The 24,931-nt window shown below is 54.6% G+C and overlaps 1 protein-coding gene and 1 long non-coding RNA gene across 2 annotated transcripts in view; both read right to left on the reverse strand.

Annotated features, from left to right (window-relative positions):
* PEPD (peptidase D) overlaps positions 1-7,269 on the reverse strand; it is a 111,013-nt gene extending 103,744 nt beyond the window's left edge. Inside the window, exon 1 of the mRNA XM_025914208.2 lies at positions 7,169-7,269. Coding sequence (XP_025769993.1) covers positions 7,169-7,185 — 17 coding nt within the window. The 5' untranslated portion in view covers positions 7,186-7,269. The remainder of the gene's footprint in view (positions 1-7,168) is intronic.
* Positions 7,270-17,912: 10,643 nt separating this feature from the next.
* Positions 17,913-24,175, reverse strand: LOC147573516 (uncharacterized). Its single transcript, XR_015244541.1, has 4 exons — positions 24,058-24,175; positions 20,305-20,439; positions 18,719-18,756; positions 17,913-18,182 (listed from the first exon to the last, which is right to left on the reverse strand). It is a non-coding gene; the product is annotated as an uncharacterized LOC147573516 (long non-coding RNA).
* Between the last annotated feature and the right edge of the window lie 756 nt (positions 24,176-24,931).

Here is a 24,931-nt window from a genome sequence, read left to right on the forward strand (position 1 = left end):
TTCTTTCCGAAAGAATGACCAAACGGAGGACAGGGGACGGAAGACAGAGGTAACATCCTAGCAAGTGTGCTGGGGGCTAGGAAGGCTGCCCGGCCAGGCCCAGGGGGTGGCGGGGGAGTCAGGCAAGTGCATGTGGTGTGTGCCCCAGGGAAGGGGGCAGCAGGTGAGCACGCAGGCCCGAGAGGGCAGAAACAGCCCAGAGCTGGTTGAGAAAGAAGGCTCTGCCAGGGACCACAATGAGAGCCAGGCACCGCACTCACCTGGCCATGGGCCCCTCAGAGACGGGGACACGTGAGCAGGTAACACCCCCATGCACATCATGGCTTAAAAGCCACCGCATTCTGGTCTTCCCCGGCTTTCCTCTTTACATGTACAGCTCTCTCCTCTCTCCCCCCACTTAGCACCCTCCAGATCCACTTTCCCTGCTCCGCCCGGGTCCCCCTAGCACTTCAGTAAGGCTCCAGGTGGATTTAGCCGCTGGGAGGCAGGGCAGGAGACTAAAGGGTGGAGGGAGGACACAGAATCCATTCCCTGCTCTCCCTGGTGAGCTGGAACCTGATGGCTGGTTGTCCCGCCCCGCAGGACCACAGCTTGGCTTCCCTGGCTCCTGACCAGCTTCCCTCCTCTTCTCTCCCAGGTCCCCTTAACCTGCCCACAGCTCTGTAAACTGACCCTGCATGAAACTCTCTTCATCACCCCTTTGAGTGAGGCCCTGCCAGGTCCCTGGCTGAAATGACACATCTACCTTCTTTTTTTTTTTTATTTTAATTTTTTAATGTGTATTTATTTTTGAGAGAGAGAGAGAGAGAGAGTGTGTGTGTGTGTGTTAGAGAGAGAGAGCGAGAGAGAGAGAGAGAGAGAGAGAGCAGGGGAGAGGCAGAGAGAGACAGAGAGACAGAATCCGAAGCAGCTTCCAGGCTCTGAGCTGTCAGCACAGAGCCCAACACAGGGATTGAACCTGTGAACCACGAGATCATGACCTGAGCCGAAATCAGGTGCTTAACCGACTGAGCCACCCAGGTGCCCCGACACATCCACCTTCTGACACATAGGCAATTTTATGTACTGGTGCTCACTGGGGAGGTTCGCCTCCACGCACAAGAAAGTAATCCCATGGAGACAGATCTGGGCCTGCTCTGGTCACTGCCACCCCAGTGCCTAGCACTCCGCTTGGCACACAGCAAGTACTCAATAAATATCTGCTGAGTAAACAACGGTCACAATGTGGGGCCACCCACACAGCTGTGCAGATCAGAAGTTGCCACGTCGGCTCCAGTGGGGCAGGAAGCAGGACCCTTGGGCCCACCCTGGCCCAGAAAGGGAGGAAGGGTCACGCACACCCCACACGTGTCGACAGGGCTAGAGCTCCCCACCCCAGTCCCTGGGCCTCGCCCTTACAGAAGGGTTGTATAGGGGCCAGGACTTCCTCTGAGCTGGGCTGCTTTTCTGCTGTGCTCAGCCACAAGGATCAAAGGGCAGAGGTGACAGCTCGTGAACATGCCTGCATCCCAGCTGGCCATGCAGTCAGGAACCGAAAGTGCAGCCACCAGCACCCGCACGGCCCCCCACACTCTTTCCCCTCACTCAGCAAATCCCAGGGAGGGGATGGCACAGGGAAGAACCTCATCTCTACAGACTCCCCAGTGGCCCAGCGGGAGCATCACTAAGACACTGCTGCAGGTGGCCTCGGCCAAAGTTGCCCACATGCACGAAGACTCCATAGCGCAACTGGCTGAAAATGCCCAGTTACAGCCAGCACCCATCCCCTCGCCCGGCCCACCTCATCCCCCACTACTCCTCACCCCTCTCCCTGACGCTCTCTCCTTAAACACACCAGACACTAGGTCCACCTGGCCTGCCACCATGCCCCCACCAGGAAGGCTCTCAGAAGAAGAGCTGGGCTTCCTCTTGTCCAGAACCTTCTGAGAGGCCTACATGTTTCAGAGCATCTGGACTGGGACCTTCTGGCCCAAGGGCCAAGCAGCCCAGAACAAGACAGGTAACTTGTTAAGAATACTGTCTAGGAGCGTCAGCTGTTACTGTGAAGAAAACGTGCAATACTCCCTAAGTCTCCATGGGGCTCAGTCCGAACGGAGAAGGGCAGCCCAGGCCAGCCCAGGAGCTGCATTACTGCAGGGCACCCCCAGAATCAAGGTTTATAGAGACGCGCCCTTTAATTTCTCCGGACGTAAACCAACCCTCTCCCCCCATCCCCAACAGAACATGGGGCCCAGAGCCAGTGCAGGTGACTTCCCGCAAGCTCAGCAAAAGCAGCACCAATAAAACGCCTCCACCTAGTTTCCACTGGCGCTTTCACAGATCCCCAGAATTGAAAAGGCAAAAGCCAGGTCATCCTCAAGTGCCAGCGTAAATAAGCCAGCAGAGGCTGGCACACCAGCTCTGGGGCACCGGAGAGACCCAGAGAACAAACTCCGGTCCCCACAGGCCAGCCCACCCCTACCAACCGCCAGGGCCCAGGAAGCAGCCAGTGACCAGGAGTGGGGCCAGCCTTGGGGAGAGTGTGACGCTGCTGTCCCTGCAACCCATTCCTATCCCCCCAAACCATACTGAGCCACCCCCCCCCTTTGCCTCAGTGGCCACCTGCGGGGTTCTCACCCACGGGGGATTCACCCATGAGGATTCACACACAGAACTTAGGGATTACATCTTCTTGGGTGGGGAAAAAGTAGATCTTTCTTGCCTTTAACCTCTCATTCAACTGTACATTTTCTTCAGTTATTATTTTTTTTTAATTTTTTTTTTCAACGTTTATTTATTTTTGGGACAGAGAGAGACAGAGCATGAATGGGGGAGGGGCAGAGAGAGAGGGAGACACAGAATCGGAAACAGGCTCCAGGCTCTGAGCTATCAGCCCAGAGCCTGACGCGGGGCTCAAACTCACGGACCGCGAGATCGTGACCTGGCTGAAGTCAGACGCTTAACCGACTGCGCCACCCAGGCGCCCCACTTCAGTTATTATTAATGTAAGGAACTAATGTAAGTGTATGAATCTGTCACCAGCAACAATCATATGTGTTTTCCTATCATATTACTGATGTCACGGGATCTCAAAATATCACTCTTGTTCATCGCTACTTCATAATTAGGGTGGTCATTAGGCCTGCTGTTTTTATGACTTAATGTGTTAATAAAGAAGCATATATTACTATACAGCAAATTTATTAACATTTTGATCATTGTATTTCAATGTAATTGGTTTTCCTTGTAATTCTCTGTATTTTATTTTATGCATTTAAAAATTTTTTTTCATGTTTATTTATTTTTGAGAGACAGAGAAAGAGAGCAAGCGGGCATGAGCGGGGGTGGGGGGGGGGAGGGGGGCAGAGAGACAGTGAGACACAGGATCTGAAGCAGACTCCAGGCTCTAAGCTGTCAGCACAGAGCCCGACTCGGGGCTCGAAACCACAAACTGCGGGATCATGGCCTGAGCCGAAGTAGGACACTTAACCGACTGAGCCACCCAGGAGCCCCTATTTCATGCACTTAAAAACATGTTGAGAAGGGTGCACAGGCCTCACCAATGGGCATGGGGTCCACGGCACAGACAAGGACAAGATCCCCGCACTAGAGTGTAATGCCACTTCTAGATGGGGCCCACACTGCTAAGTTCCCAGCAAGAAAGACCAGCCATGGGCCTCTGCTTCCTCACCCTCAGCCTTCAGCTTGGGCTGGGCCCCAAGCCCACTGGCTGGCTGTCAGCAAGGGCAACCCACTCACCCTGGCTGGAGGGGCCTAGAGGCAGCTGACCAACACTCCCCCACCCTGCCTCCCTCTTTCCTGGGAAGGGTCAGGGGGGTCTAAGCATACACAGAGACCAAGAGAGAGAGAGAGCTATGGAGTCAGGACCAGGCCTGGAAAAGGGCCAGAGGAGGGCAAAGGAGCACTCAAAGGCCAGCCTGCCTCCCACAGACCCACCCCTACCCACCCACCAGCGTCAGCCTGACACCTCTTCTCCAGGAGCAAAAGGTTCGTATCAGGGTGGGGACAGGCTTTGATCCAGAACCTGACTCCTCCAGTTACTTTCTCTCCCTAAAAATGCTGACTCTGGCATGACCTATGACCCAACAGGTACACACCGAGGGCAGCTCATCTGCTTTTCCACACTGGCAAAGGCTCCCTGGGAAGCAGCTCCCTGGGAGCCACTCGGTTAAAGAATTAAAGATATTTCTTGGGGAGCCTGGGTAGCTCAGTTGACTAAGTGTCCGACTTCAGCTCAGGTCAGGATCTGGCTGGCTGGGAGTTCCAGCCCTGCGTTGGGCTCTGTGCTGACAGCTTGGAGCCTGGAACCCGCTTCGGATTCTGTGTCCCCCTCTCTCTCCGCCCCACTCCTTCTTGTGCTCTCTCTCTGTCTTTCAAAAATGAATAAACATTAAAAAAAATTTTTTAAGGTATTTCTTCATCTTACTTGGAATTCTGTCTCCCCCCCCCCCCACCACATTTCCTTTCCTCAATCACTGAGAGCCTCCTGCAAAGCAGGACAGCACACTGGATTAAAGTTCCCCTTTTATTCATTAGGCATCACGTCACCCAGCACCAATCACAGGGTGGCCAAATGGCCGTGAAGGTACAAAATGACCTGATCCCTGGGATCCAAGGATGCCAGAAGAGTCATAAAGGGAAGCAACATCTCAACCACAACTGGCAGGTGTGCTGACACGGAAAAGCATCCTGCCAGTGGAGAAAACTGGGAATCTCTGGAGTTCTGAGCAGGAAGCTTGTATCAGAGGTCAGGAGGGAGGGCAGTCAGGAAAGGTTTCTAGGAGGAGGAATCATCATCTAAGCTGGGCCTGCACGTATGTGAATAGTTACATCGGAAGCCAAGGGCACTCCAGGGCCAGCAGGTGAGTGGGCACAGCCAAGAAGAGAAAGGAAAAAGCCAGGTGAGGGAGGAGATGTAGGCAGCTCTGGGTGCAGCCAAGTCTCATCTCTGACCACGGAAGGCTCAGGCATGGCTCAAAGAGGGGGCACCAAGTGCTATGGGATGAGAGGTCGAGCTGTGAGGGAGGGCTTCAGAGCAGACCCTCTGGGGGCTATGGGACCCTCCATCTCATACATGACGTCCCTGCCCAAGCTGGTAGGACAGAGTGGGGTCAGCCCTGAAACACTCCCTAGGGGAGCTTTTTATTGCACCTGGTCTTCTAGTTGAATCTGAGATGCTAGTTTAGGGCTTCCAAGTGCTCCCCAAATCACACGCAGCACACTCCAGTCCCTGAGACTCTCACAGCCTCCCCTGGCCCAGGCTCTGGAGGACCCTGCAGGCAACCAAATTCGACCCCCCGAGGAGCCCATGACCGTGACTTGATGGCATAGTGCCTCATTACGTCTGACACCCTGATCTGTCCTGTGTGTGCAGATGGGCAGAATTTTGCTGGAAACACACTCAGAACCTACCCCCCTTAAAGAAGCTGCTAGGGTTTGACCTCAGATTCAAAGTGTCCGGCAGGATAGTCCCACACCACGGCCTGGGATGGCTCCTGCCAAGGTGGCCCTGTCAAGCTCCGGAAGCTCCCTGCACTTCCAGTGGTGCACCTCTCCAAGAACCCTGTCATTTTATGTCACCTCCCTCACCATCCAGCCCAACCCCCCCCCCCCCCCCCGCAAGGCCCAGAGGATCAGCTTTGCTGTAAGAGCCCTCCTTCCAGGATTCGGCCAGCTCCAGGCTCACGCCCATCCAAACAAGGAGTCTGGCTTCTCTGTACCTTCTCTGTACCTCTGGCTTGCTCTGAACCCAAATGCAGCCCCTGGAACTCGCTGTGGCCACCTAACTAGCCCAGATATAAATACAACAGACCCACATCTGGACACTGGCCTACACTTGCTCACTCTGCTCCTTCAGACAGGGTCATAGGCTGGGTTCAAGGATCTGACCCTGGGTTTTTTAACACTCATCTGGGATTGTGCATGCACAGTTCTCTGCCTGAGGGGCACCCAGAGACTGATACACACGTCATCCATTAAAGGTCGGCCCAGTACTGTCCCCAGAATACAGCAAGTGATCAATAAATGTTTGATTTGTATGTCCCAAGCTCTCTCAACCTTGGGGGCTACTTGAGGGGGCCATTTTCTGTTGCCATTCTCCCCGCCTTCCAAAAAGAGAAATGCAGTCAGTCCCCACTCTGATCTCAGTTCCTAGCAGGGCATTTGGGGCAGTGCCCCCTAGCTATGACTTCCTCTCCTAGCCCCCAGCACCACTGGGCCCATTTGCCCTACCCATTACTGGGCCTCCCCTTGAACTCACACAGTCCAGGGTAGCAATCGTCTAAAGAGCACATATGATTAGATTAAACACTTGGATAGCTCCAGCCCCTCGGGACAAAGTCTGGAGAAGCCAACTGGGACACCACGCCCTCCAGCACAAGGATGCACCCCATTCTCCCCTGTCCCCAGCAGTCTTAACTCTCAACCTTTGTCACTCGCCCTTTGTTCAGATGTTCCCTCCTCTGGTACACTCCTCCCAACGCTGCAATGAACCCATCTGTCCACGCTTCCTCCCAGCAGGACCACTCACCCATTTTTTCCTGCAGAATTTAGGAAGCACCTACTGCATGCAAGGCACTTATTAGTGAGATCCAGGAGTGAACCAGCGAGAGGCTGACCTTACTTTCAAATGAGAAGACGAGAAACAAGTAAAATAAATGTACTATATAGTTTATCAGGAGGTGATAAGGGCTGCAGAAGTGAGATAAGTGCTGAGGGAAAGCGTCTCCGAGGTGACGTTTGGGCCCCGAAGGAAGCGGGAAAGTGGCCCTCTCGGGACGGAATTCCAAGCCCTTTTCAAACACCGCCTCCTCCCGGGACCACTGCGTCCCGGACGCCGGGGCAACGCCGCCTTCCCATCTGAGGGTCGTGGCAGTGAACGCGCCTGCAGACGCGAGCCCCTGCCTCGGTCACACAGCCGGGCCGCCACGCGCGCGGGTGTGTCTGAGCGCCAGGGTGATCCCGAGGACCACCCTGCAGCGGGCAGGGGAGCTCGGCTGCCCCTGACTCGGAGCGCGCAGCCAGCCCCCCCGCGCGAAGAAGCGCGCTGTCCACGGCCACACAACTCAACCAGCGGGGCCGCCGCCCGGCGGCGGGGGCTATTGACCGGGAGACCCAGGCCCCCTCTCCGCGCCGCCTGCCAACTGCCAGGGACAGGAGCAGCACTCACCCGGTGGCCGCCGCCATGTTCGCTCGGCACCAGCGTCACGTGAAGTGAGGCATCAGCTGAGCCCGGCCAGGTCCCACGGCCGGAGGCGGGGCCGGGGCGGGGCCGGGGCGGGGCCGGTTGTCCACGCCCCGCCCCCTCCAGCGTCTAGCTCCTGGAGACCCAGAGGAACTGAGCCTACAAGAGAGGAGGATCCATCTACTCACCGGCAACCCGCTGTACTCGAGGGGCAGGGCCGGAGTAGGGGGCAGGGGTCTTTCCAGGGTAGGAGGGAGTGTCCCCAGGCCACGGATACCTTGATTCAACCCCCCACCGGGCGTCTCAGCGCCCACCGGGGGAGGACACTCTGGGAGAGAGAGAGAGACCTTGACCCAATCTAGGGACAGGGAAGAGGTGATAACTGTAGCTTAAGAAGGGAAATGACCTGAGCAGAGGCCAGGACTACTGGAGTAACCAAAAAGTTCAGTGTCCAGGAGAGGGGATGTGGGAGTGAGAGGTAAGACCTCAGAGGTAAGCAAGGGTCAGATCCTGTAGGGCCTTGGAGATGGGGCTGGGAAGTTAGGTCTGGTAGGACCTTTTCAAGCTCCCTCAACTGCAGGATGGAGAAGGGCCCAGAGGCAGGGAAGCCAGTGAGGAGGGCTGGGGAGAAGTGGACCCAAGGAGGGCACAGTTCAGGAGGGAGAATCTACCAGAAGGTATCTCCCTTTGCTCTGCTGGGCACTGCTGTTGGGTGCAGGGTCCCCCAAAGAGTTGGAGGAAGGGGTGCCAAGGAGGGAGATGGGAAGCAGATGTTCTAAGGGAGCAACCTAAGCTGCAGGTGTTCTGGAATAACAGTAATACTAACAACTACTGCCAACAGGTACAGAGCACTTACTGTAACCCAATGCTTTGCAGAGTTAGCTCACTGAGTCCTCACAAGAGCTCTGCGCAGCAGTCTCTGTTCTTAATGCCTTTTAACAGATGAGGAAACTGAGGCCTGGAGAGGCAAGTAACTCACTCGAGCTTACGCAGGAGGCGAGTTTATGCAGCCACACCCCTGACTAGTTACCCATGCTGGCTCTGTCAAGGAAAGGGGCCCAGGGCTGGGGTGGGGTGCCCCTGGGATCCTGGGCCACATGAGGGTGTGCATATGTGTGAGGTCAGGAAGTAGAGCCCAGCACAGGCCCACGGGGATCCTGACCCGAGCCCCCAACTGTCTCAAAGCTGGAAGTAGCTTCTGGTTGAAAGGCTTGGGTTTGGGGTACCTCTTGTTTCTTTGACAAGGATGTGGGTCACTGTGGCCAGGCTGGGGGGCCCCAGAGGCTATGAGATGGAGAGGGAGAGAGAGCTACTATGTGTTCCCACAAAGCTGGGAAGAGAAGAGGGGGAAGAACCAAGCCAGACCATAAGCAGAGTGGATGACACAGCATGGCCACTTTGGATCCCATCACCACCCCCGGTTGCCTCATCTGTCAGGTGAGATCTAATGGTACCACCTTGCAGGGCTGTTGTAGGGTTTCATAAGCAAACCTCCAGGCATCATTAGCCTGTGGCACAGCCAAAGAGGTCAAAGCCGTGAGGAGGAAGGCGGCACCTCCAAACAGCTCTTCACACCTCCGTGACCCAGTTAAGAAAGACGAGAATTGACAGAAGAGGGGGCCCCCATCCTCCCTCCCCCTTCCTAGTACATATATAGCAGTTCTCAGGGTTCTCTGTCCCCCAGGTAGGACTCCCCCAGAGAGGGTCTATCAGCCCCCTTGTGAGTTTCCAGGGAGAAGAGCAGAGGTACCAGGCTCTATAGCTTACCACCTGGCCCTGGGCCCTCGAAATCTTGAACCCCTCCTTTAGCAGTTCCTCCACCTCCAGCCAAGGAAACTCAGTTCCCTAAAAAGAGACACTTGTTAAAATTAACAAAGGGTGAGCAGAATGAGCTTTTCATGTTCCTTTGTAGAAGGAACACCTGCCCCTGAGCTAATTACAACCCCTCCACCATTTCTTTTGACGTAAACTATGTCAAAATTAAGCCAACTGTCAGCTCAGAGTGTTTATTAATATGAAAAAGAAGCAATTATCCTAAACATCCACACAATAATAGAGGGAGGGCACCTATCAACTCAGTGAAGCTCCCTGGTGTGTGGGCAGTAATAGGAGGGCCCTGCCCGTGACTCCTGTACACCCAGGACCGTCTGGACCGAGGCCTCCCCTGCCAGTGTCACAGGAGCCTGGCCTAGGGGACTACCCGTCACCACTCACCCCTCCCTCCCCATCAGAGGCTCTGGGAGGGCTATTCCCCACCCCCCCTCCACCCCCCCACCATCTGAGCTCCGGCAGGGCTGGTCCCCACCCCCACCCTTCCCCATCAGGAGCCGGGGCTCCAGGAGATGCAGCCCTGGGAGTGGGAGAAGATTGCATAGTTACTCATGCAGGGCAGATCCGGACGCTGTTGGGAGCCAGGAGGCAATTGGAGAAAGATTGATTTTAGGGAGTTGGAGCAGGAGTGTGTAAATCAGCAAGGGAGAACACTAGGCAGCACACTCAGGCCTTAAGCGATGTCATGTCCGAGGTCACAGGCCCTTGGCTGAAACAGTCTCCCATAGTTGTGACCTATGGTGTGTGTGTGTGTGGGGGGGGGGTGTTTGTGCTCGGCCATCTCAGCAGCCAGAGCATCATAACTCTCCAGAAGTGCCCTGCCCCAGCCAGACACTCACCAGAAACCTGGTCCCAGGAAGGCTCCTCCTGGGAGTTTCTGTGGCTTCCTAAGACACTGTGTCCTTCCAGGTTTCCCTGCTCCACCCACCCCTCTCAACCTAGCCACATGTTCTTGCAGCCCCATAGACAGTGATGACAGTTGGCTGCCAGGCGATGGCAGCCCCAGCAGCGTTGGCCAGCCAGATGGACACGTGAGCCACCCTTGGGGCCTTGAAGGGGTGTCCCCTGGCAGAGCTGGGACATGGGCCCCGTCCATCTTCGGCTGCATACTGAGGACACTGGTCTGCTGGAAGGCTCTGTGGGACCATGCTGGAGGTGGCCTGGACGCTGGCTCTGACCCTGGCTACCAAGCTGTCCCCCGTGGTGCCACTCTGTGACTGGTCACACTATGAGGGGTCAAGGCCCAGACCCTGCCCTGGATGTCCCAGGACAGAGGAGGAAGAGCAGCCCACCATCGGGAAGGCTGCTGTTTCCTCCTGCAATCAGTGGGGGGGTTCCTGATTCTGGGCAGGAAAGCAGGGGGGCCAAGCTCATGTGTGGGGCTCGAGCTCAGGAGGGTCACAGGATGGACCCAGAAAGAAGCCAGCAAGAGACCCTGTGCCAACCACATGGGAACACCAGCCTCAGGGTGTGGCATGTGACATGGGGTGTCATTTGGGGTATCCTTGATCGTTTCGCTTCTGCCGAGAACGGAAGACGGGGCTCAGAAAACCAGCACCAAATAGACTGAACAGAAGGAGTAGAGGGGGCGGGAATGGCACGTTGCTACCCGACCTCTCCGCCAGGGAGGAAAGATGGAAATGAAATGCCGGGAGGCTGCCTCTCCATCACCGCGCTGGCAGGTCCCAGCCTTCAGCCTCTGCAAAGTCAGCAGGGGTAGCAGCCGCAGGCCTCCCACCCACCCCACCCCCCGAGGCCCGCGTGGCCAGCTCCTTCCTCCAGGCCCACGCCAGGGCTATCACCCCCATCCGCCAGCCCCCCACAGGAGCCCCCACATCACGACACACTCCGCCTGCCCTTCCTCCCCACCTGCCTGCCTGCGTATCCGTCTTCCTGCAGAAAAGAGGCGGCAGCGGCTGAGGGGCCCTCCCTAGGAAGCCCGTCACCACGTCAGATGAAGTGGTCCCTGCTGAGTGCTTTGCCAGGGTCTACGAGGCAATTCAAGATGAGAAATGGAATGGTGGCTTCGGAAAGGCAAATCATTCCAACAGCACCTTAAAAACATCGACGGAAACAAGCTCTTTGTGTGTGTGTGAAAATGGGGAATATATTGTTTTTCACTGTTTGGAAGACTGTTTTCTCATCTTGAAATCACAAGCTGTTTTCTTCCAGAGAGACTTATAAATACATCCAATTATCGACATTCAATATAGGAAATAAAGTTCTGGAATGGTTTTCTTCCCTACGCGCGGAGTGGGCCGGCCAGGTTGCGCAGGTGATAATGACTTTTATTTCTTGTGAGTTGCATCCGCGCAGAGTGGCTGGTCTCTGCACCTTTTATTGCTTTCACCTTTATTACATTTCCCGTGTTGTGCTGGGCTCTTCATTGGTGTAACCTTATTACCGCTTTCAAGATCTTGATAAAAATGAATGAGAGTCCTAATTTCAAAAGTAGGAGTGTGGGGTCCCAGAGCAAGGGGATTTGCTTTAGGTGGCCTGTGTCCTGCAGAGAAATCTCCCTGGCGGGGGACGGCTCTCCAGCTGTCCAGCTCCAAGTACTGAACTTGTTCTGCTGACATTCACAATGGCCCTCTCCCATATTCTGGTCGGCATGGCATTTTAAGGAGGGCACGTTTGGCCCTTCATGAAATCACCCCCAGACTGTGTCCCCAGCGGCCATTAACCTATCCATGCCACTGTTAAGGCTGGGGTCACCTGTGGCTCTGCCTTTTCCTGACCTCATGCCTATCACCCCTTCCTCTTCAGTGCCTTGTCCCTCCCATGCCTCTTCCTTCCTGAGGGCCTTTGTCACCAGACCCCCATGTGACTGCCAAGGCTCCCCGGCTGCCTGCCTGCCTTCAGTCTCTCCCCATTCAGAGCCCCCATGCTCATTAGGATTCTTTGTAGCAAACAGCCCTGAGTCTGTCTATCTCAAGCAGAAGAGGGATGGAAGGATGTCAGGCAGCACATTTGAAGGAGAGGAAGGCTCAGAAAACAGGCAGGAGCTGAGCAGTTGGTAGCCAGACCAGGCCACACCACATGCTGCTGCCCAGGACCCTTGCCACTACCTCTGCCCTTGGACATAAACTTGGACTGACACAGTATCCTGGCTTCCCTGCCCCCCATGGCCAAAGCCCTTGACGGGCAGTTCAGCCCATTATAAAGTCCAAGCCTTGTGCCCACTCTGGCTATCTCATCCCTTTCGGCTTCAGGGCAGGGAGCAGAAGGGGAGTATTGGCTACCTAGCATCTCACCGAGGCCCATTCACCAAACAGGCGGGGGTTAGATCCTGCTATGTATACACAAAGCCTTATGACGTACAGTGATGGCTCAGCTTGAGGACTAGCAACTCCTCTTCAATGAAACCTTGAGAAGTCCACAACTTGGACAGACTAGTCCTGAGTATTGTGAGCCAAAAGCCTAGAATGCAATTATTTCCATTTCAGCGCTGTGGGGAATAAGCTTAGAAATTCCCTGGGCTTACACCAATGGGTTAACAAGGCATAAAGAATTACAAAGCCATAGGGTGTTCTCACCCAAGCTTGAGTGAACAAGATAAGACCCCCAGAATGAAGTGGGGGGGGGGGGGCAAAGTCCCCAGAATATGCCACAAAGGTAATATGCCAAAGCAAGATTAGGCAATTCAGGGCGAAAACGCCCCCCAATTTAGTACTATAGCAGAAAGCTGCTTTCACAGGAAGGAAGGACCAAATTAGGTAAGCTGGTAAATAGGACTATAGACCTCTGCTGCTGTGGGTGATGCTGCCCAGAGCGGAGCTGATTAACAAAGGAGAAGGTGCCTTGATGACCCTGAGGTTATTCGCCCTATCTGCCTTATCCCCTAGGCTAGCTAAGATAAACAGACGCGGCGCCTCCTGTCTGCCATTAACAACCATCTGCCCATCTGCCCGGCGCCAGGATTTTGTTTTATATTGACCCAAACCCCAACACCGTATATCTTCAAACCCCCTTTTCCCTCATGCCCATGAGTTAATGTTCACCGATTGTCTCTTTGTGCATACCCATTACGTTTGTAAGCCTTCTGATCTTAATAAATATGGAGCAAGGACCCTTATTCGGGGCGCTTGCCTTTTCCGGGACATTAGTCATCTCTCGCTTTAATCCTGCATCCCGCTCTTTAGCTTGACAAGAGAGAACTTTAGACTCAGAGTCTGTGACACAACACAAGTGTGAATTTCTTGTTCCATGGTTTTTATTTTCAGATTACATGGGAAGGTGTACAATCTTCACCTCTTCGGCTCTAAAGATCTTTCCTGGAAGCCCTGCCTCCGTCTCACTGACAAACAAAGATCCCCACATGCAAAGTGGCCCATTAGAAATCACGTCGTGTGGAAAGAAGCGCGTGGCCTTCAGAGTCAGAAGCTCGGTCCTCTGACTTCCTTCTCTGGTCCTCACTCTTTCCATTTGGAATTGGACCCAAGATGCCTTTGCCTCCGTATGGGGCAATTCCAGGGGTCAGATGAGGACTTGGGAGACAGTTTATACAAATGTGGCAGTAGTTGCTTGCGTTATTATGATCCTTCTTATTAGAGAACATGTACACACGGTGGTTAGGAATGTACAATACCAGGTCCAGTTCCTAGCTTTGCCGTTTACTCACCGTGTGGCATTAGGAAAGTTACTCGACCTCTCTGAGCCTCAGCTTCCTTGTTGGTCAAGTGGGGGTGATGGGTCTCAGCCTGGAGGATTATGGAGGAGATGAGAAAGGGTGGTCCTATGAAACACAGCACAGCCCCTGGCTCATGATGGCCACTATCCTTATTTCAATGGTCAGGCAACAAGTAGAAGCATCAGGAAAGGACTAGGACCCTTATCCCATGCCCTGTGAGGTCACTCTCAGCCCTGTCCACCTACAGAACACTTTTACACAAATAAGTGAATCCATAACCCCAAGGCCAGGTGGCCAGGGCTCACTCCCTTCGGGAGGACCGGCTGGCTGAGTGCTGGGGCTGCCTGGCCACCTCGAACCAGCCCTGGGCTCCCTGTATGTGGACTGGCAGTCCAGCCAAACCCAGCGATATGGAAGAGCATCTTGCAGGGAAACTGAGTGAATGGGGAAAACTGCAGGGAGGGTGTTCCTGGCTGCACCCCGGACCTCTGACCCAGCCTGGAGCTTCAGTCTGCAGGGCTCCGCTAGGAGGCACAGATTTGCGTGTTTGTGAGAGGGGCTAAGGACGTATAACAGATTGCAAAATTGGCCTCAAATTCTTGCTGCGTCCACCCCCCTGCTTAGTGATGCTGTGGCCCCTCCCACCTGGAAGTGGGGTCTATTTCACCAGCCCTTGAATCCGGGGTGGCCACTTGACTTATCTTGGATAATAGGACGTTAGCAAAAGCAGAGGCCTTCGAAGGTGCTCGCCTACTGGGGCTCACCCTCTCGCAGCTCTTGGATGCCCTGCCACCTTGTAAAGACGCACTAGCTACTCTGCTGGAGCATAAGATGCCTGTTGGACAGCCTGCATACAGCAGACATACAGGCTAGGTTGGCCTAGATTATCAGCCTCCAGCCAACCCGACGGCTGCGTGCCGATGCACGAATGAGTCCAGCAGAGACCAGTTGAGCTGACCCCTGGAATCCTGAGCTATACAAATGACTGTTTTGAACCATTACGTGGAGTGACCTGTTGTACCAGTTTATCAGAACAGACACAGGGCAGAGGGAGGAGATCCTGGGGCTCTCCCTACAGCCGGGGCCGCGGACAGATGCGGTAGGGGCTGTTTTCACAAGGAGCTCTGGGGGATGCAGGTCCAAGCAACACTGCGGTGGGCCCTGAGGAGAAAGTGTGACGTTCATCTCACCCCTGCCTGGAGCACAGCCTAGCTTCGGCTTGGAGAAGGTTGTGGGGACGCCGATTCTGCCCCAGCACTCTGTGGTTGCACTACCGTGGGGGCCCCAAAAGGCACCATTTCCCAAAGCTGCTTTTCTGCAGGCGGCTGGGCAGTGGTAGTGTAGAGAAGTGGGCAGCAGGCTTGAAGCACAGGAAGTGGGAGAACGCTGTGAGCTTCTGTAAGAATCCTTCTGGGGACCCCTGGGGACACCTGGAACAGATTTTCAAGGAGACTGGCAGGTCCATGGAATAGAGATGGGGCTGGAGCCAATTAAATCGAAATGATTCTGTCGATGGAACAATGTGGGCACCAAAAACCAATCAGTGAGCCTGGCCTGGGGGCTTGGCCTGCGCTGTCACATCCCAGAGCAAGGCTGGCATGGGGCGCCCACAACATGGGATTGTACCGGGTGGCCTGGATGCGTGCCTGAGAAGTGACAGTCAGCAGGGAGTTCACCCCTAGGTTAGCCTTGGTCAGACAGACTCAAACTTCGTGGGTGCCAAGCATATGAAGACAAAGGTCCTGCTGCAGAGACACCTGCCCAAGTCTAAGGTTGGGACTGTCCAAGCTGAGCGCCCTCCTTCACCTCTGAGCACTGGCCATTATATTCTGAGCCTCTTTGACAGAGATTAATAGACACTCCAGAAGGTGCCACTGCTGTGCTCAGTCCAGACAGTAGCATGGTCTCTGCATCAGATGTCAAGTTCACCAGTAGTCTGATGAGCCAGCCAGGGTCTCGCTCCCCTCCCCATTTTTTTTTTTTTTTCTGAACATTCCATTCAAACAGGCTTTGGGAAAATCACAATTTTATTTCCAGATCTGAGAGATCAATATTTAGGGCTTGAGGGAGAATTTACTGGAAATCATCTCGCAGTAGAAACAGCAGAGGCAGGAGCTTCCGTCCGTGCGGCTTCCCCGAAGAGGCGTCTTGTCTCAGTTCCCAGACCATGAACTCACCTGTAGGACCAAGCAGTCCGCCAAGCACCGGGGGGTCTCCCGGCCTCCTCCCTCCCGGGTGGGCTGCCAGAGCCTCAGCACCAGTGCCGGTCGGGGGACGGCAGCCGGGCCTTTCTTCACAGAACTCTGGGAGGGGAAGGGACTGAAAACTTGCGTCAGGCACCACCTCTGTTCGAGGGACAAAGAGGCCCAAACCGGGCTTGAGAAGAGCTCCTGAAATCTTTGTGGCTGTTCCCCAAACTCTGGTCTGCAGAACCGGCCGCACAGAAAACCAGTTTTAGCTTTGGATCTGGCACCACGGGCAGACTTTGTCACTTCTGTCACTAGGGGACACTGGCTATGTGAAAATTATGGGCCCTTTCTTCCGGGTTCACATCCTCTGGGGACTTGGACAAGCTCCAAGCTCCTTCTGTGTGGTTTTGGGGGGTGGGGTTGCGGAGGCGGGTAACATTCAGGCCACCCCTCAGAGATCCTGACTGGCTGGGCTGAGGGGGGCCCTGCCGGCTGCCCCTCCAGGGATGAGGCGTAGGCACTGGTCATCGATCCTGAGTTCATCGGCCTCCAGCACCCACACACTTATCCCCTTCCTTCCCCGCAGTGAGGGCCCTTCATGCCCAAGTCTCGCTCAAGTCCCGCTTCCCTGGGAGGCCCATTCCTGCCCTTCCCACGGCCTAGTCAAGAAAGTTCACTGGCCTGGCCAAGGCACCTGTGGCACCCACAGGGGGCCCCAGCCTGCTGGCCCGAGAGCCCGCTAGCCCATCACTCCCCTCCAAGACTGCCATGAGGTAAAGCTTGCTGAGACAAATGTTAAGAGGCTGTGGAGAAATAAATTGAAATGGCCACTTTGGAGAGCACTTTAGAAATATCTATTAAAACCAAAAAAATTAAAATGAAGCTTTCTGACCCATAATTGCAACTCTCATGATCTACCCTAAGGCTCCCCCTCCACATGAGCGGGAGGAGATAGAAGCCAGAGCCCTCACTGCAGGATTACCTGTGATAGCGAAAAATTGAAAGCAATCTGAGTTCATAACTCTCTCCAGCTCGCGTGCTGTGAGAGCAGTTAGAGGGAATGTTCTAGATCTACAGGTATCCACGTGGAGAAATCTCAACAGCACTTTGTGGAGTGAAAAGCGAAGGCACAGAGCATACCTTGTTATGCCGTTAATGTTTACAAACCCATAAAACAATGGACTGTTGTATGAATTCTCTGTGGGCACACGTTTATGTTGTAAAAGCACTTACAAGGTCTGGAGGAAGATAAAAACCAAAGGTTGTCTTCAGGGAGTGGGGGAGGGTGCTGCGAGAGAAATCGAAAGGGAATGCAACTTTATTTGGTGGTCTAATTTCCTAAAAAGGAGAACATAATCATGCGTTCGTGTTGTCAAAAATAAATAAAACTACTTTAAAAAAGAAAATGCCTATCTCTGGGGCACCTGAGTGGCTCAGTCGGTTGGGCGTCCGACTTCAGCTCAGGTCATGATGTCACACTCCTTGGGTTCGAGCCCCGCGTCAGGCTCTGTGCTGACGGCTCAGAGCCTGGAGCCTGCTTTGGGTTCTGTGTCTCCCTCTCTCTCTGCCCCTCCCCTGCTCATGCTCTCTCTCTGTCTCAAAAATAAATAAAAACATTTTTAAAAAAAATTTTTTAAAAGGAAGAAAATGTCTATCTCAAGGAGGCACCGCAACCTGTAGGGGTCCCTTGCAAACTGAGGAGCTTGTTTTAATCCAGAATCTGTTGGAGGCTCCCAGCTAGCACCGGCACCCCCCACTCTAGCCCATCCCCACCACTGTGCTTCCCTCCCCACACCCCACTCCTGGCTCTGAAATCACAGTCAGACTCTACCAGGAAAAGGAGGCAGGTTGGTTTGTGTGTTGACGGAAAAGGCCTGGTTATCATTTACGAGGCTCAAATGCAGAGCGTTCCAGGGCAGTGCCCAGAGAATAGTTGTGATGCTGGCCGGCTGGGTCCGAGAACCCAGGGGAGGCTCCCACAGGACCAGCCAAGAGCGTCCTTGGCTTGACGCAGGGTAGATATCAAACACAAGCCAGAGAAAGTGAAAACAGAATTTATTGAAGAGCGTAAGCGACACGGTGCATCTTGAGAGACTTGGAGAGGAGAGGAAAAAAGAGTCTCATCGTTGCTTGGGGCTGGAGGTTTATGTCAGAGGAAGGTCTAGGGTACGTGTTCCTCCAGGAATCCGGGGTAGGGTCTGGTCAAAGGCGAGTGTCAGGTGAACAAGCGACGTTACTCCGTAAAGCACTGAAGGCAGGTGTATTGATGCTGGTGTCAGCCGAGGTTCCATGATGTCCTGGCACATGTTTGGGATCTGGCTCTTCTTAGGTGTTAACAGGTGTTTGGGGCCTAGGATAAAACTCAGAGAATGATTAATTTTCTTGCTTTCCACCCTGAAGCGGGAACATAGCTTCTCTCGCTTATACAGAGGCATGATATGGGACACGAGTAAATGGGGCCTAACTGAAAAACAGCAGAGATGGGGACTTTCTAAACTGGAATCCCTCGAAAGCTTCCCTACTTCAGTTGGGTAGTTGGGGCTGTTGGGTGGGGGGACTACTCTGGCTCATGAGAGCCCACACCCCATGTGCCACCCCTGTCCCCCACCATGACTCCCCACCCCACCCTCCTGCCAATCTCCACCTCCTCCCTCCTAATGCCATCTCCCAGTTTCCACCTCCACCCCAGATTCCCTACCCTCAACACTTCACCACCACTGACCCCTGAACTTTACCCCCACCTCCACCGCACCAATGGCTACCTGATCCTCAGTCCCCCAACCCCCGTTTCCCCCCTCCTCTCTCCCTATCCTGACCCTTGCCCCCCAACCCAGGGCCTGCAAACTCCTCCCAAAGAGAGAATCCTCCCGCCCTTGTTTTGCAGACCTTGAGTGAAACCGGTGGCCAGTCCTCTGGTGCAATGGCTGCCAGTGAAAGAGAAACAGTGTTTTAGGCATTTACTCATCAGGAAAGGGAGTCCTCCTCCCCCTCCCCAGGATTTGCAAGACAGAGCTCAGCCCCCTCCTCCCTTCTGATTTCCAGCTTTCTCTGTGGTTTCCATGGATTCCAAGATTGCTCCCAGCACCTGAGCCCAGAGGGAGGGGGAGGGGAGTGATGGAGCAGCCCAGACAGCCAGGGGAGGGCAGGGGAAGTTGCTCAGTGGCAGTCCCCCTCAGGCCCACCTGCCTGACCCTCCTCCCAGAGAACCCAGAGGTTGGAGGGAAACCTGGGCTCCCAGGGGGCCTAACTGTCTCCTCCTCATTCTGGAAAGCCCAGGGCATTCCAGGAAACACGCCCTACCCTGAATGACTTCAAAGCCAGCTCACTGAGGGGCTGTCACTCCCAATAAGAAAATGCCAACTGTGGCCACAGCAAGAGGGGACAGTGTCCACACTGGCTGGTAAGGATCACACTATTAGTGAGAAGAGCCGGAGGTTTTAGGGAAGTGGACAAGGACATCCCTGGGTCAGTCTCTGTTCCGCGGGACCCAGGGTAGCAGAGAGCTCACTTGGGTTCCATGTTCCTGGGGCTCTAAGGGCTAGCTGCAGAATCTGGACCACCGGAGAGAAGGTAGAAAAGGTTAATGATGGAGAATCACTGACCATCGTTAACCTGGGGGTATCCATCATGCCCTGTTTAGTCCCTTTCAGAACATTCTTCACCCCACTCCCATCCTGCCAGAGCCCATGGGGCTCTGTGACTGTGGCTGCTCGGCACCCCAACATCCTTTCTCCCTTGAGCACAACTGTGCAGACCCCAAGCATGGCCGGGCCAGTGCCCTGCTCAGCCAGAAAGGCTTCAGCGGGCTTCTGGAGCACTGCAGTCAGAGCCAGGGCGGGCAGCTGCGTGGGCTACAAAAGGAGCCAGTCCCTGTGGGACCTCTAGGCAGAGGCTGTCCTTCCTGGGTCCTCCCTCAGCCTGGCCCCAAGTTCTGAGAGCTGCCTCACACCCTTCCAGTGAGGTCCTTGTCACCTTTGTTTGCCCAAGTCCACCTTTGAGAGCCCTGCCTGACATGCGTGCCCGTGGGTGGGTGGTCTCCACTGGTAGGTAGATGCTTGGGAATCCATTGTGATATCAAGGACCTGCCACTATCAAGACCTCTTCGTGTTCTGCCTCAGCTTCCAGAAAAATCTCCCAGAGAGCCTTTAAAAGCTCGTGCCTGGCTTCACCCCAGACCAAGTGAATCAGAATTCCTAGAATGGAGACAGCACACTGGGATTTTTGAAAACTCCCTGGTTGATGCTATTGAAAGTCAGGACTGAGAGAGCTTTGGAACAGAGTCTTCCCCAGATTTGTTGATGGGGACGGTAGGGTAAGGGTCCTACCTGACCGACTTCACAGCCAGTTCCCCACTGGGTCCACATCCCTCAACTCTGCTCCAGCCTCTGGAAGGCTGCCCCCGGGCCCGGCCTCCTCCTCCTCCTCCTTGTTCCTTTCCCTGAAATCCCAAATCCTTAAGGCACACTGCGCACCTCTGATCTGGCAACCCCACTCCCGGGATGGCGCCCAAGGGGAAGCCTGAGCGTGTGTCTATCAGCAGGCACTGGCCAGCCTGCTGGAGGCTGAGCTGCTCCAAACAGAGCCGCGGACTGGGGCGACCCAGGCGCCTGTCAACGATAGGTTGGATAAATAAAGTCGTGTTCTCATACAGAGGAATGCACACCAGGAAGAGGAGGAATCTCAGAAGCACAGTGAGGAGTGACATCAGCCAGACACAGACGAGCACATGCTGGATGATTCCATGGCTGCCTTGCTCTCTGCAGTATTGAGTAACTGCCACAGAGACCGCAGGGCCTGCAAGCCTAAAATATTTATTACTTGACCCTTTACAGAAAAATTTGCCAACCCCTGACCCACATGGGAGGCAGAATGGAAAGAGACAGGGAGGGAAGCAAGACTTCTCAATGTGCACCCTCTTTTCTATCACTTTGGGTTTTTTTTTTTTTTTTAGGTTTTTATTTATTCTGAGACAGACAGAGAGAGAGAGACAGCACGACTGGGGGAGAGGCACAGAGGGAGGGAGAGACAGAAGTCCAAGCAGACTCTACACTGTCAGCACGGAGCCTGATGTGGGGCTTGAACTCACAAACCATGAGATCATGACCTGAGCCGAAGTCAAGAGTCTGATGCTTAACTGATTGAGCCACCCAGGTGCCCCTCACTGGTTTTTTGAACTTGTCAATCAATGTATGGCCTGTTTACTTAAAACAAAAAATACGGTAAAAACAAGATCAATGAAAAAACATTTTTAAAGAGCACTAGAAAACTCATCTAAACTGTGGGAAATACGAATCATGGCCACCCACGGCTCACAGGGCCTGGAGGGGGCATGGGAGAAACTTTGGCCCTGGTGGTGATACTGGGTTTAACTCCTCCTGGCGGCCCCATGGGTGCATTCAGTTTGTGAAAACGCATGGGCTGTATAGGTAGGATGTATGCACTTTGCCCGGGGTACACTTGTATACACTTTTGCTAAACATAAACAAAACGTTGCAGTAATTGATGGGGATGCCCTCTGGGAAGATGGGGGAAGCATCTGCAGTCCCTCTTACTAAGGCAGGAAAGAAAAGGAACCTAAACTTTCAGGTGCATTTTAAAGTCAGTGGAATATTTGCATCCTGCTGGGGATCTGTCCCTCTGAGCCCCCAAAGCCACCTTGTACCCTACCACCTAGGTGCTGGGAGGTACGGACTGGAGGAGAGCCAGAGCAACCCAACCCCCGATCCTTGTCCCCCTGCAAGATCCGGGTGCCTTTCAACCTTGTCTTACGTGGCCTCTTGACACCATGGGGTGCTGGGGTCCACTCTCTCCTCCTCGAAACTCTCCCTGCTGTGTCTCCCACCTGCCCTCCCTCTGTGGAGACTCAGCCCAGCCCTCACACCAAGGGCACCCCCTCCCCGGGTTCTGCTGCAGACCATACATCCTTAGAACTGCTGCCCGCACGCTAGCGGCCCCAGCTTTATCTCCGGTTTAGATTCTTCCCTTGGTTCCATTTCTGTGTTGCCCAGTGGAATCATGGGGCCTCTCGGGAATCATCGGGCAAGACAAACAGCCTCAAACAGTCACTCCTTATCCTCCATTGTTATTCCCCATCTCAGTGACCGTGCAGCCAGCTGTCCACACAGAAATCTGGTGTCACCTCACCTTCATGGATACATCCCATCTGTCACCAAATGCAGCCAGCTCTCCCCTAAATATTTCTGGAATCCTCGCCCCTCCCACACCCACTGCTCTGGAACAAGCTCCCTCTCTTCACCAGGGTTATCGCTAGAACCTTCAACAAGGCTCTCCCTGCGGCATCTGCCCAGGAATCCTTTAAATAAAAGAGATCTAATCTTGTCCCTCCCGGCTGCTCACAGCGCTTCAACCCTTAGGCTAACGCAGGGAGGTGTCAGGCAGGGCTTCATTTTAGAATCGCCTGGAGAGCTTTTAACAATGTTGTATCCCACCTTACCCCAAAACCCCAACTGACCCCAGTCTGGGGCCCCAAACATTAGTACAACTCCTCCTGCTTCCTGTTGTCGGCCCCATTTTTCTCTGGGCCCACCTCACCCCCTGCCCCCCTTCCCTAATTCCACATTCCTGGCACCCTGACTCTTATGGTGCCAACCCTCACCCACCAAGTACGCTGCTCCCCCAGCCTCGGACGCTTGTCTTCCCTCCACCCCCTGCAGGGACCACCTGGACCCTTTCCCTCCTCCTGTCTACTGAGGAGTCCTTCCCCCGTGTACCCCCTGCTCTGGTCTTTTCCTCCTTATCCCTCCCCGTGAGCCCTGCTCTCTGTCTTCCCCACTAGGACCGAACTCCACGAGGGCACTGCTCATGTCTGCCTCCGTCTCCTTGACAGAGACTCTCTCTTTGCCTAAACTCCAGCTCCTCTGACCCGCTTCTCGACTAGGCCCCAACCCTGGCCTGTAAGGGCTGCAGACCACCCCCCCCCCCCCCCCCCGAGAGACTTGAGCACACTCTGGCATGATTTCTGACAGCTCAAGGCCCTAGTCCTGCACAGCCCAGCCTCCCTTAAGCTCCTGCCCAGGAAAGCTGAAGGCCTGCCTTAGAAATGTGCCCTTTGCTCCTGCCAATGTCTGAGGGTAGGGCCCCCTCTCCCAGTTTCTGGGGGAGGATAGGAGCCTATTTCAGTGAGCCCCAGTTAGCAACAACCACCTGCTTTTGGCCATTTTGCACTTCCCTGACTGCCCCAGCCCTGCTTGCTGGCCCTCCCCATGCCTCCCCCTTTAAACACACAGTCACCTCCACCCAGAGGAGTTGAGCTCAGTTATACCCGCGGCTCTTTCTCCTTTTGTAGTGGCTACTGAGATCTGTCTTTACTGCCTTCACCTAGCCTTCCTCTGTCTCTCTTGCGCATATTCTGCTACCTTTTCTTGAGAGAAAGGCAGGCAGGGTGTAAGCAGGCTGGTTCCCACGTTTCTGATGAGGATCTGAGGCCCCAGGCTCTGCACGCGGCCAAGCCCACTCAGGAGGGATGCCCCTACCCCTAAGTGAGCACCCCAAGGGTATTGATCTCCAAGGGCTGCTCTAACAATTCGCCACACACGGGGTGGCTCTAAACAACAGAATTTGTTCTCTCATGGCTTGGGAGGTCAGCAGCAAATCGGGCTGTCTGTAGGGTTGGTTCCTTCTGGAGGCTCTGAAGGAGAATTGTTCCATGCCTCTTCCCTAGCTTCTGGTGGCTTGCGGAAGCCCTCGGCCTCCTTGGTTTGTGGTGGCATGGCTCCAGTCTCGGCCCCCGTCTCACATGGCCTTCTCCCCTGGGCTGTGTCTTCTCCCTTCCTGTCCCTTATAAGGACACTTGTCATCGGGTTTAGGGCCCGTCTGGATTCAGGATGATCTCGTCTTGAGATCCTTAACTTAGTAACCTTCACAAAGACTCTTATTCCAAATCTGGTTACATTCTGAGGTTCCGGGTGGGCATGCCTTTTGGGGACCACCATCCAACTCACTAGACCTAGGGCATGGTGGGCACCCCACCCTCTTTGCTGGTACTCACACCAGCATCACCAGGGTGATAAGACAGATCCATGGGGGAGAGGGCCAGGCAGGGAAGGTCTCAGGAGTATGGGACGGCCTGAGACAGAGGGTCTGAACCCCACATTCCAGCAGACAAACCCTCCCATCCTCTGTCAACTCCTCCCCAAAGATGAGCACTCAGCTCAGACAGAGTCAAGACACCTGGGTTTGAGGCCTGGCTCTGCCCCTCTACTCACTGTGATCTCTGGCAAGCAGGTCCCCTCTCCAGGCAAGATGAGCCCCCCACCCCCACCCCTTGCAGCTTGGCTCCAGGACTGTGAATGTGAACCACAGTACATCCTTCTCACATCTCAGAGAGTCAGGTCTCCCCCACACATCCCAGCCCAGGAAGGGGGAGAAAGAGTGGCTGGGTGTGCCTGGGGGCGGGATGTGCCTGCCTGAACTGGTCATGCGGTATGATTTGGGGAGCCCTAACCTTCCCAGATGGTTATGTCCCCACCGTGGTTTGTGCAGATGGCTTCTTCCAGCATCCATTGAATCCCCTGCAGACAGTAGGGGAGGACACATGTGGCCAAGCACAGAGCAGGATGCAGTAAGCCAGACACCATGGGGAGTCCTCTGGGAACAAGGGTGGGGTTGTGAGCCCACTCAGCAAGGTGTCCTGGAAATCCATCAGTGGGGTTTGATGTCCACACGGGATATCAGGGGACTCGTCTGCACAGGAGCCCATGGGGCAGAGAGAACCCAGATGGAAACAAGAGATCCGTACCCACGACACTTGCATGGACCCCAGACCTGTCCTAAGGTGTGCAGAGGAAGAGCACATACCTGTCCACCCTCACCCCCACACTGAGACATGTGACCTCTGGGGTGATGCCAATACCCAGGATTGGGCCCAGAGTTGGGCCATCCACATTCTCTTGTTGAGATATTCAGGTCATGGAGTACAGCCACAACCAGGGTGTGTGTGGCCATGTTTGTGCAGGGGCTAAGCCGGGGTGGGGGTGGTGGGGGTGAGGTGGGGGGGGTGGAGGGAGAGGACTGATACTCATTCAGTTCCAACTCATTTTGGTCTCATAACACACTGATGACATAAGTACCATTAGAATT

Source organism: Puma concolor, chromosome E2, assembly GCF_028749965.1.
Source record: "Puma concolor isolate L17-30 chromosome E2, mPumCon1.1.hap2, whole genome shotgun sequence".
Taxonomy (NCBI): Eukaryota; Metazoa; Chordata; class Mammalia; order Carnivora; family Felidae; genus Puma; species Puma concolor.